The 13,267-nt window shown below is 40.2% G+C and overlaps 1 protein-coding gene across 2 annotated transcripts in view; it reads left to right on the top strand.

Moving 5' to 3' along the window:
• LOC146614081 (retinoic acid receptor beta-like) overlaps positions 1-13,267 on the top strand; it is a 163,409-nt gene that overhangs the window by 119,360 nt on the left and 30,782 nt on the right. For both annotated transcript variants that reach the window (XM_085379091.1, XM_085379090.1), the window contains exon 3: positions 4,865-5,006. In XM_085379091.1, the coding sequence (XP_085235217.1) occupies positions 4,865-5,006 (142 nt within the window). The remainder of the gene's footprint in view (positions 1-4,864; positions 5,007-13,267) is intronic.

Below are 13,267 nucleotides of genomic sequence, written 5' to 3'. Positions count from 1 at the left end.
CCTAAAGAGGTAAAGACAAGCAGTGTGTGCGCGATGTCAGTCCTTGGTTTAACGGCACAGTGGACTGATGATCCACGGGCAGATGGGGAGTTCGTTCGTCAATGCCAGATACTTTCGTTATTTTGTTTGTTTGTTTACAATATGGACACTCTGCACTCTGCATTTAAAAGTTTATTTTATTCTCAAACCTAATTTGTATTTATTTTATTCCAAACAGAAGTGTTTATTTATTATTCCGAAAGCTCGAGACAGTGCCAATAGTTCAGTGATATTTTGTTAAATTACAACGTGGAGACTCTGCAATAATTTAACAGAAGTGCTTATTTTTCACTTGAAATTTTTTTGTGGTCATTTTTATTAAGATATTATTTATTATCGTCAGAGAATAAAATAAAACCTGTCTTCCAATTCATTGCATTTGTGTGTGTGTGTGTGGTAGAAGTATCGGTTTTTGTACTCTGTATCGGCAAGTACTCAGATCCAAGTATCGGTATCGTATCGGTTTGAAAAAATTGGTATCGTTGCATCCCTAATAATAATAGCCCAGTTGTAAGTAAGCTTACAACGCCTCTCTCTGTCTCTCGCTAGCAAAGTTGACCCAGACAACAAAGTAAAGCTAGTTTTCAGCTACGAGCCCAACACGAACCCGACGTATCAGCCAGAGGTCCCTTTACTACGGTTCGGAGCCGCGGACCTGTTTTATATACGCGCGGAACAGTTTTCTATACGAGATCGCTGCAAAAAGTGCAGCCTTACCTAATGTCCAGCTACTGTTACTCATTTTATATCAAGATTTAAACATCTAGCTGGTGTTGGTATGGAGTGTAACCTTCAGTAATAGTAATAAATCACACAGCAATAGTACATTCATGTAGTTGTAAAAAGCATGATCCAAAGTAATCCAAAGTGTTCAGAATCCGTTACTCTCATTGAATAACGTAACGGAATACGTTACAAAATACATTTTGGGGCATGTAATCTGTAATCTGTAGTGGAGTACATTTTAAAAGTAACCTTCCCAACACTGTATGTAGTTTGTCATATCTCTCAGCAAAAAGCATTACTACTTAGATCATCTGCTTCCATCTCACCCTGTCCCTAGGGACCTCTTCTCAGACACCAACCCTCTGCATGTCCTTGTTTACTACATCCATGAACCTCCTCTGACGTCTTGCTCTTTTTCTCCTGCCTGTCTGCTTCATCTTAAACATCATTTGTCTAATGCAGTAGCTTTGCACGTATCCAAATAAGCTTTACCTCTCTAACTTGTCTTGTCTTATAAGACAAACAGGACAAATTGTCTTATTTGTCTTGTCTATCTCAGTCATTCTCAGTGAAAAAGAATATTAACATCTGACGTTTTTCATTCCCAACATCTCCAAACCATACATCATAGCAGGTCTCACTACCATCTTGTAAACGCTCGCTCTCACTCTTACAGCTGTCCTGTCTCAAATCACCCTTGGCACTCTTCTCTCCCCTGCATTTTCTCTCTTCTGTCGTCTGTTTAAACTCATCTCTGTTTATTAGTTGTTCACTTTTCCACCTGCCTCCTTGTCATTCACATACATATTCGGTCTTGCTTCTTCTGACTTTCATTCCTCTTCTCTCTAGGGCATGCCTCCACCTCTCCAGGTCTTCCACCTGCTCCCCAATCTCACCACAGATCACAATGTCATCTGCAAACATTATAGGCCACGGAGACTCCTGCCTGACCTCATCTCATCTGTCAACCTCTCCACCATTGCAGACAAGATTTCCATCATTATTGGGGAAATTTAAAAGTCAGTGTGCACTGTAAATCAATACAGATTTAAGGTCTGAGTCTTATTACCCACTGGAGCAGAAACTGGGTTTCATCAGGACGCTACAACACAGTACAAACATCCCCACAGACACAGTGGCCAGGAAAGCAGAAGAGCATCATTTCAAGACGGCCCAGAGTAAATGTGGTTATCCCAGGAACAGCTGAGGCGCATTTTCTCAAGCCATAACATTTCAGTGGCTTTCAACGCCCCCGCCCCCCTCTCTGGTCCACAGGAAGGACTAGGTCCCCTTGCACAAAAGGGTCATGTAGTGTATCCGGTTCAGTTCCAGGTGGATTACCATGATTTATATATTGGGGAAATCAATTTATAATGTACCACCATGGTACTTTGGTCAATGGTCACAAGAGTTTGCATATTAATGATGGTGAAATTGACCTCACGACCCATTGTTAGTCAGTTGTACCAGTTGCAGTCATGTAAACCTACAGTTTATAAGGTTAGGGAGACTGAGAAAGAGACTTGGATGAGTGATGAAAAGTTTCTCCCACTGAAAATGCAATGTCCACATGAACAGAATCTACTCTCTGGGGCCTCTTGGAGCCATTTCATAATTCATTTCATCAGTTCAAACAGTTGTACGTAAGTACTATTCATATATGTCAACACTTTGCCATAACCTGTCAGAAGACTCAGTTTCCACTATCAGATGAGTAGAAATTGGTTAGGATGTTCAGGAACAATCCAGGAATCACCAAGGCTCAAACCTGCAATGAACTGAGAGCTGCTGAAACACCAGGGTCACTGTCCACAGTGAAGTGCAATTTACCTTGACATAGACTGAGAGAGTGCTGACCAAGAAGGAAGCCCCGGCTCCAATATTGACAGCTTCAAGTTTTACTGAGATTTACAGCTGCCCACATGGTAGGGCTGTTCGATATAACGATATATATCGGATGACGATATAAAAACGTCTATCGTTTCATTTTACGCTACCGTTTGTTTCGTGGTGTCGCAAAATAAACAGTTTACAGCAATATTTTTTCATTGTTTTGATGGTCACTGTAGTGGCTATATTCATTTCTTAAAGTTCTCTCTTTCTCTTATATTTAAAATAACCACACTACGGACGGACAAGCGCCTGTTTTTATGGGTTGTCGTTAGCAACAACGACGGTAAAACCATCGCATGTCCGCTTGTTTATTTTCCACATAAACCTTTCACAATAAAGCTCAAGATCCTGTTGAGACTTATGGTCAACCAAGACAAAGACTTGAGCTATTTGATTATATTAACAAGAGATATATAGGTAAATGGACTGGTTCTTATATAGCGCTTTTCTACTCTTCTGAGCACTCAAAGGGCTTTACACAACTTGTACATTCACCCAATCACACAAGCACATTTTTCTAAGTGCTTTCTAAGTAACATTCACACACACTTTCATACTCCAATGGATGCATCTGAGAGCAACTTGGCTAGTATCTTGCCCAAGGATATTTGGCATGCAGACTAGGGGAAGCCAGGAATCGAACCACCAACCTTCCGATCAGCAGATGACCCGCTCTACCACCTGAGCTACAGCAAGTGTTCATGGATTTCAAAGGTGAGGCTTTGAAATCCATAAACACTGTCAAGCATCGTGCTTTGGGGTTGTTTTGCTGCTAGTGGTATAAGCACAATGGAAAAAGTTGAGGGAATAGTGAAGAAGGGCGAGTACTTCCAGATTCTTTAAATTCACCTCATATCAATATCTTTACGATTGGGACACAACTGGGTGTGCCAACAGGACAGTGATGTCAAATGCATATCAAACTGGTTTGGGATGAATAAAGCAGGCTAATCATGAAGCTTCTGGAACTGCCTTCTAAAAGCCATGACCTCAATCCTATTGAATATTTGTGAACCATGCTTAACAGCCAGGTTAAGCATGGCCAGGAAACCAACCACTTTATATAAACTCTACCAAGCATCGTTTTCAAATATCAAACCAAATTATGCCCAAAGCTTATTGATGGCTATCAGAAGTGTAAATAACTAAAGGCTTTACAAGGAACTTTTAGAACAGCAAGATAATAATGTTTCATTTTTTTATGTTTGTTAATAACTGCATGCTGTAGAATAATATTATCACAAACTTATTTTGATGGCACCCAGCTGGGAAGGACTGTCTGTTCAGCTGCAAGTCAGAACAGTCCAAAAGCACTGAAGATGGTGGTTAGCCACTCTGTGGGAAAACTTTTAATTTAAACCAAAAATGCTCCTTAAAAACAAATTTGGCCTTTAGCTCGTTAACTTATATTTCAAACACAGCACAACACCAGTAATTTCACTGAGCATTTGAGCAGTAGTGTCCATTCTGTCCCTTCATTCAGTTTAGGAGGTCTCTTTGTTATTCACTTAAGATGCTCTAAGAGCAGCTTTTATGAAGGAACTCACTTGGAATTGTTAGTGCCATTTATGCAAGTAAATCATCTTCCTTTTAATCCAGCTCCTGTAGATCCCAAAGCAGAGTCTCTGAAATAGAAATGATCGTCTCCATCAACACACATCTTTCCACTAACCCAAGGTTTTTAGGCACTTTGTTGCCTAAAACTTTTTGGACAGACTCACAGATTGAGTTCATTTGAAATCCTCTAGTAATTAATTATTAGAACACTCATTTGGTCTTCTGCAGAAATTTAATGTTACTTTAAGTAACATTACTTTAAGTACAGATATGGCAAGTTGTTGGTTAAGTCTTTCATACTGTACGAGCAGCCTCACTTTTTGATACCATTAAATTCTTTAGTGTCTGTTCCTGCTTGTATTCAATTTCCCAGCTCAAAGCAGCATTTGAAGCTCCCAGCTGGGACACACTCTCTTTTTGCTCAGTATTAATGGCAATAAAAAAACAAAACATCCAGCACATTGTTATACACACTGTTGTGACGTTATGATATCCAGTGACCAGAGGATTTCAGTGGAGCTGTGTGGATGTTTTAGCAAAAATGCAGTTGCAGAAGATTAGAAGTGAAGTGAGGATAACTATGTGAGACGCTGCTTTTATAATGCATCCCCACCCTCCCCTGCCTTCCTATATGTATCTGTCTCTGCAGGGTTTTTTCCGCCGAAGCATCCAGAAAAACATGGTGTACACGTGTCACCGGGACAAGAACTGCATTATCAACAAGGTGACGCGGAACCGTTGTCAGTATTGCCGCCTACAGAAGTGCTTTGCAGTTGGAATGTCCAAAGAGTGTGAGTTTCTGACACAATTTACACAAAGTACTGATGTGAGCAAATTAAATACAGCTGTTGGTTTGAAATAAAGGATTTGTTGTGGTCTATATATTCCAAGCAATAGTAAAATCAGGGGTATTCAGTATTTATTTTTTCAAAAAATAAGAATTGCAACATTTAATTTGATTAACTTATGTAGAGGAGTAACTGTCTGCATTTGCATTAATATATAAAATGTCCAAAACAAGAGAAAATATGATTTTTTTAATACAGTGAAAAGATGGAATTGGAAACATTCTATCAGACACAAATTTTCAAAAGGATGTTTAGTGTCATTGTAGTTTTGTTGGTTGAACTTAACAGATTTAGTGCTGAGTAATCAAGCATTGTTTGTAAAAGATGGCTGTAAGCACTGGATCTGAGAACTGAAGTGCAATATCACTGGGAGCCGGCTATATAGTAGTTTTTCATACCTTCATAAAACATCTTGATCCAATAGTCACCCATTCCAATTTTTTTCACAAACCTCAAAATATTATGTTGAAATGAGCTAATTTGACTCCTTCTGCTCAGTGTGATGGTGGTCCTCGTGAAAATAAATTATTCCTTAATTTGATATTAGCCCTCAACCAGAAGTTTCACTCTTATGTTTCACTCTGGTTACCAAATGCAGTCACATCTTGGTTCTTAGTGCTTTTTTACTCTACCTGAGCACTCAGACTGTTTTATATAACACAACCATTCACACTAGCACTTTTTTCAACACCTAAGCACTCTCTATCTAACCTTCACACACATTCAAACTCCAGTGAACACATTATTGCCCAAGGATACTTAGGCATACAGATCAGAGCATCTGGGGCTCAAACCACCAACCTCCCGATTAGACTTATTCTACAAAGCTATAATTTATTATTTGATTTCTAAGATATAAACTAATACGTTTTAATTACAGACATGTGAAAATTGTGTTTTTCACAGGACTGTGAAAACCAGTACATACTTACTGCTTCTAGAAGTAAGAACTAAGTCCTGCTAATTTATCATCAGAACGTGTGACCATCTCTACAAAAGGTTTTGTCATGTTACTTGTCTGGAACTTATTTTCTCTAAGTTTATATAAAATCAGTGTTAGTACAAACAATGGCAGTAAGAAATATTGCTTTAAATAGCATTTTTATCACTTTGCCCATCAGAGCAGTCTAGTGATATTGAAGGAGAGGTCAGAGGTCAAATGTGATATTTTGTCAGTTTGACCATTTTTTGAATGAAATGCAATTTATAATCTTCTTTCTTCAATCCTCCAATCTACTGAACAAGACCAAACAAGGGTCAACAGCAGAATGAGCTGATTGGTGTTGACAGAGAAGAGTTGGAAAGCTTTTTATGGGCACAGCCCAAATACTCAATTCTGCTCTTTAACACACAAATGCTTTGTCCTTACAAATGCAGCTTCATTTAAAGGGATATTAACAGGCTTTCCGATGGCATAAGGTTTCTTGCAAAGAAGTATTGTTATAAAAAAGATATAATCCACCACAGACAGTGCAGTTTGTTTAAATGAAGGGATGCTGCTGCAGGGCAAGTATTGCTACTCTGGCTTTACAGAGTAATTCCATAGTGACCTGTATTTTAGCCAATTCAATTCAGTTCAATTAAAATTAATTCAGTTCAATTTTATTTATATAGCATCAGAACAGCAGGCACTTTTTATTGTAAGATAAAGACCCTACAATAATACAGAGAACACCCCAACAATCAAGAGACCACACTTGGTGACATGGGAAGGAAAAACTCCCTTTTACCAGGAAGAAACCTCGGCCAGAACCAGGCTCAGGGAGGGGCGGGGCCATCTGCTACATCCAGTTGGGGGTGAGGGAAGGAAGACAAATAGGCGCACTGTGGAGGAGAGCCAGAAGTTAATGATGAATAATGATTAAATACGGAGAGGTGTATAAACACATAATGAGTGAAAGAAAAGGTGAGTGAAGAAGAAACACATTATGGGAAGTCCCCAGCAGCCTCGGAGCAGGATTTTGAATTCTGGATTTAACAGGAAGCCAATGAAGGGAAGCCAATACAGGAGAAACCTGCTCTCTCTTTCTAGTCCCTGTCAGGACTCTTGCTGCAGCATTTTGGGTTAACTGAAGGCTTTTCAGGGAGTTTTTAGGACATCCTGATAATAATGAATCACAGTCGTCCAGCCTGGAAGTAATAAATGCATGAACTAGTTTTTCAGCATCACTTGTTTCTAATTTTAGAGACATTGTGCAAATGCAAGAAATTTCTTTAATCAAACTATCTGTACTTTATCACTTGCTGTTGTTAAGACCCTCAAGATCCTCTGCATCACAGACATTCATAGGAACAGTTTGCATTTCATAGGTTACTGGTGTCCCTTGACTGAATCAGAATTTATGGTTTAGGTCCACTTTACGTTCCATTAGTCTCAGTGGGGAGGGGGTCCATTCCCTTCTGTTATACACTCTAGTAGAAGTGGAAAATATGATATCGTGATTTCCTTAGGCTAAGCACCCCCACAGGGCCCCTGATTAAAAATAACTTACTCTATTTCCTATATTCCTGTTGTGATCCTCAGCCTCTTACCCTAACTACCCTAACTGTCTGTTTGTCAAATAAAGCTGTCTTTTTCAGCTTGGTTTGCCAATACAAACCAAAAACTACGTTCTTTGGTTTGTATTGCCAACTACTAGGAAATGATACTGGTATATGGGGATTCTAAATAACAGATGTATCCAAATATCATGTCACGTTTGAGCTCTGATGTTGCATCTGCCTTTCTTTCAAGGTGACTCCAATATGCATAATATCTTCAAAGAAGGTATTATCAAGACAAGGATAATGAGCTGCCTAGTTAGTATAATATTTTATAATAAGGTTCTAATGTCATTATTCACAAGTCAGTACCTATTATGCATTACCTACTGCTGCATAATGTTTGTGTAATCAAAGTAACCTTCTGTCTGAGTTTTGTCTGAGTTTTACTGCTTTACAAACTTCTTAAAGTATGTTTTTTTAAAGAAAGGAAAAAATGACTACATACACAACACGATTTTCTTAGAGTTAAATACTGCCCAGAGTGAGAGCTGCCTTTACAGAGGTTTGCACTCTCTGGAAGAGAGTTCTTTCTTGGTTGATGGTTTCAATTAGTCTTATGTATGTGTGAATCATCACAGTAATATATATAAAATTACTCCCAGTGTTGATCTTGTTACAGGGAATTCTTACAAAAAGTTACGACTGGCATCTGCTGGATGTGCTAGCTTGCTTAATTGTCCACAGACAGGAGTGTTAGCTAATTCCCGTCACTACTAGCTACGGTTTGCTCATCTCTCCTGAACCCAAATTTTAACCATAGATCAGCTGTCATACCAGTTACCCTCCAGTAAGGCGATCTTATCTGCAAGACTTTATTTGGATTGTACTAAGGACTTTCAGAGTAATTACCAGCTTTTTAGGCCTTACAAGGCAGGCCCTCGTAAGAGCCATAAGCAATGGCTCTGACTTTGGATTGTGGAGGTGATTGCTCTTTGGTATACTAGCCTGCAGCAGCAGGGACCAGAATGCCTGCAGGCTTACTCCACTCATGGTCTGGCAGTGTCCTGGGCCCTTTTCAGAGGAATGTGAATCCAGGTATCTGTGCAGCAGCAAGCTGGTCTTCACCTCTCACCTTTGTCCGGTTTTACAGGCTGGATGTCTCAGCTTCAAGCAGAGTCCTCACCTATCCAAGTGCGGACCCAGAGCCCAAGCAGTGCTGGGCTCTGGGTCCGCACTTGGATAGGTGAGATACTGGCTATTTCTATGACTGCTTGAGATAAGCTTGTCTAACAATACGGGAGCCTCCATTTTTCCATAGTGAGAAATGCTAGGAATGAGAACCTTAGGTTACTTTGTAACCCCGGTTCTCAGAGTAGCATAAGTGAGATGTCTCACCAGACGGCCCTTCTTGCTGGGATGAAGCAAGAGGAGGGGCTTATCTTGAATAAAGACTATGCAATATTTATATTTAACAGTGGGTGGCTTGGTCCGACATGTTCATTGCAATCACCAGCCAATCAGAACTGGCAGAATGAGATACATGATTATGAGGAATATGCAGGGAACCGCATCCCATAGTGGACCCAGAACAGTATGTGAAGAACTACTTAAACTTTGCATAGGTTCTTTTTTGGGTACTCCGGCTTCCTCCCACAGTCCAAAGACATGCACAGACAGTGTTAGTCCTGCGACAGACTAGCGACCTCTCCAGAGTGCACTTTGCCTCTCGCCCTATGGCAGCTGCAATAGGCTCGAGCCCTTCAGCGACCCTGAATTAATAAGCAGAATAGGATGGATAGTTTGACCCCCACTGGATGGGATGCAGCTAGGCACCAGGGGGCAATTGAAGCATTTCGGCTTTCTAGAAGCCACTATAACATTTTATTCACTCTTTGCTTGCAAATAGGCAAGCACACAGATCTTCCCTTCAGCAGCTGAAGTAGTCGACATGTGAAGCCCTAAAAAACACTTTTTTGAGGATGTTAGCCGGCTTTGAATTGAACTGAAGTAAGGACACAGAGAAAGGTACTTTTATCTGACAACCACATTAGCAGTGTGTTAAGTTGTAATTATAATTAAGGTATAATTAATTATGACATTAATGTGGGAGATGGGCAGCAGAAGTTATCTGATGGGTAGGCAGGGGTTGGGTTCACCAGCTGGAGTCAAATGGATCTTGGTCTTATCAGTAGCAAAGCCTGTTAACCAATAGTGAGATCATCATAGAGCAATCTTTTATTTTTTAAGTTGTGTTCGAGTTGTATTTGACTGCTGAGGTGATTTGGTTTCTCTGTATTATTGTAGGATTATTACATGACAATATAAAGTGCCTTGAAGCAACTCATGTTGTGATTTGGTGCAATATAAATAAAACTGAAATGAATCAAATTAAATTGAATTAAAAATTTGCTCCAAGGTAATATTTTAATATTAATAATTTGTTATCCTGTAAGTCTCTTATAAAACCACTCTGCTAAGTGGTTTTATAGGACTTTTTCTAGGCTATTGAGAACTTGTGACTGAGGGAGGGCACGGCATATTGAGACACTTGTAACAGATCAAGAGCCCTTTGGGCAAACATTTCCTCTAATCCTTTGTAATACTTTCATTGTTGTAAAAAGAGCGACAGATTCAGACCTTGATTGGCAAATGCCTGGCTGGTTATTCAACCAGTTAGTCGTGGATGTGAGCAGACATGAGCAGACCAAGAGTAAACATATTTGTTGACACATAGATTCAGTAACATGACTATGAAGTGTCATATAACAAACTTATCACAAAATATATTTCAGAAATAATCTGAGGGACAGAATAATACTTTTTTAATAAAAAAGTAATGTAATAAATAATATACCCAATTACTTTCTCAAGCAAGTAATTAAGTAATACACTGCATTAATCTTCTTTTTTAATAAGGAGTTCAAAACAAAAGTTGCTGGAGTCCAGGAACACAGTTCAAAACCCAAAATCCTAGGAGCAGGAGTCCTAGGACAAACCAAAAACAGTCCAGGGACTGGCCATGTGCCCAGAAAAAACAGTCTGAGACTGAACAAGGGCCGACCCAGATGCCGACGGCACAACAGTCCATAACAGGCCATTTCAGGGGCCAACCGCGTGGAAGACTGCTGCAACAGAGCAGTTCTGGTGGCTGACCGCTTGGAAGGTGGCGGCGACAGAGCAGGTCTAGAGGCTGACTGCATGGAAAGCAAAGGCAAAGCAGATGTGGTTGTAGGCAACGACCTTGAGTTATACCGCAGCAGTATACTGTGTAGTAGTATACTGTGCTCGTCCCTGTTAGTTGTGCACGTTTCCCTTACACTTTTAACTAATATACAGTCAACATTCTCACAAATGACCTTTTGTTTTTTACCCCGTTTGTTGACAATGTTGATAATTGTCATCAGGACAACTGTCAAGTCAGCCGTCCTCCTCAGGATTGTGGTTGAATGTACTGAACTAGACCAAGAAGTAGAATTGTGGAAGTCTGCTGTCTAACATGTGTGAGCCCTCATTAGAAAACAATAGTAAATAACCAAATGCTGAGTCATTTTGGTGTATTTTCAAGAAACTGGTCCTTCTGCTGAATATGATCTGCAGACAGGTGTGTGAAAGCAACACACGCATTATTACGGACAAATGTAGTTTTTGGACTTTACCAATTGTACATTGGTGACCAAGAAAGAAGCTCCTGCTCCAAAATCGACACGTCCAAGCTTGACTGAAATTTGCAGTTCATATTTGAGGTGTTCTTCTTTGTATTAATATTTAAGGAAAAGTGAATATATATGAGCCTCTGTGGGTCCTACGGTCTATACAAGTGTTTCTGAGATAGCAGTCCTCATTCGTCGTTCCAGTTGTTTGTTCATTGTGACAGAATATGAAAACATTGGAAGACGTGCATCAACAGAAAGCCTGTATATATGTGACATTGCTTATTCTAAAGGTAGCCAGATCAACGCCTACTCACACTGCTACTATATTGTAGGGATGTACAGTACTTCCAAAGATCGGACAGCAATCCTGACTTGGGACAAATACTCATTAAAGATGATTTACAGAGCAAAATATTTTTATACTTTTATGCCTTGATGAAAGCTTTGCACTTTTTGTGTTTCGTCTATGAACTGTCCCCCTTAGGGGTCACCACAACGCCTTTTTCCCTCCTGTCTGGCATCTTCCAAACTCTTTGGCCAATACGTTCACTATCCCGCCTCTGCACATGCCCGAACCACCTCAGCCTCACTTCTCTAACTTTGTCTCCAAACCACTTAACTTGATGTGCTCATTTTCCTGTCATCCCCAAATTAGCATCCTCAACTGAGCCTTGTGTCTTTTCAACTAGTGCCACTGTCTCTGCACTACTGATTATATCAGGTCTCACTACTATCTCGTAAACATTCACATTAACTCGTGCTGCTATCCTTCTTATACAAATCAGCCTGGACTCCATCTACTCCACCAAGCCATGGTTGGTGCCAGGTATTTAAATTCTCTCTACTCTTGCATGTTCAGCTTTTCACCTTCCTCACTCTCATTTACACACATATATTCTATTTTGCTTCAACTGACTTTCATTCCTCTTCTCTCCATAGAGTTCCTCCACCTCTGCAGGCTCTCAAAACAAATCACAGTGTTGTCTGCAAACATAACAGTCCATGGAGATTCGTTCCTGACATTATCTGTCAACCTGTTCATCACCACTGCACATGACACGGGGCTCAGAGCCAGTCCCTGATGTAATCCATCCCATGCTGTGAACCCATCGGTCACTCCTCACCACTGTTTCACTGTCCTCACACGTGTCCTGCACCAGCCTCACATACTCAAATAACCTCACTACTCTGCCACTCCTGCCTTCCTCATACAGTAGCACAGTTTCTCTTTTGGGACTCTGTCATAAGCTTTGGTTGGATCCACAAAGACACAGAGCAGCTCCGTCTCTGTACTTCTAAAAACAAACATTGTATCTGCTACTCACTGATCGTCACCTCTTTTCTTAACAACTCTTCTCCAAAGCTTCATGGTATGGCTCAATTCAATTTATACAGCGCCAAATCACAACAGCAGTCATCGCAAGGCACTTTATATAGTACAGTAGATCGTACAATAATAGATACAGAGGAAAAACCCAACAATCATATGACCCCCTCTGAGCAGTTTGTCATATTTGGCGACAATGGGAAGGAAAAACTTCCTTTAAACAGGAAGAAACCTCCGGCAGAACCAGGCTCAGGGAGGGGCGGGCTCATCAGTTTTATAGTTATTATACCTCTTGAATATCATTACCAGTATACTTTTCCATTCCACAGGTATCTTCTGCCTCCTTTGTTGAAAACTCAGTGCCTTTGACTCTTCATCATTTTCATAGTTGCCTTCACTTCCTCCTTACTCATCGTCTTCCTGATTTCGCTAGCTGTCCTCCATCCATCATTCTCTACATTCATCATTTCCTCAAAGGACTCTTCTCAACACACTTTCTTCACTTGTTAGCACATTTCCATCTCATCAACTTGCTGCCAGAGATGGGCAGTAACGCGTTAATGTAATCCGATTATTTTTTTCAAGTAACGAGTAAAGTGAGGGATGCAAAAACGGTAATTAGATTACCGTTACTTTCCCGTAGGAACGCTGCGTTACTGCGTTACTAAAACAGTGATTTCTTTGCAAGAATGTCTCATGACAGTGACGTAAGCAAGTGTGACAACAGCTGTGCGCAGATC

Source organism: Diplotaxodon limnothrissa, linkage group LG18, assembly GCF_057381915.1.
Source record: "Diplotaxodon limnothrissa isolate DT_005_m linkage group LG18, D_limnothrissa_male_GT1.1, whole genome shotgun sequence".
Taxonomy (NCBI): Eukaryota; Metazoa; Chordata; class Actinopteri; order Cichliformes; family Cichlidae; genus Diplotaxodon; species Diplotaxodon limnothrissa.
This window is presented reverse-complemented; position numbering and strand designations above follow the sequence as displayed.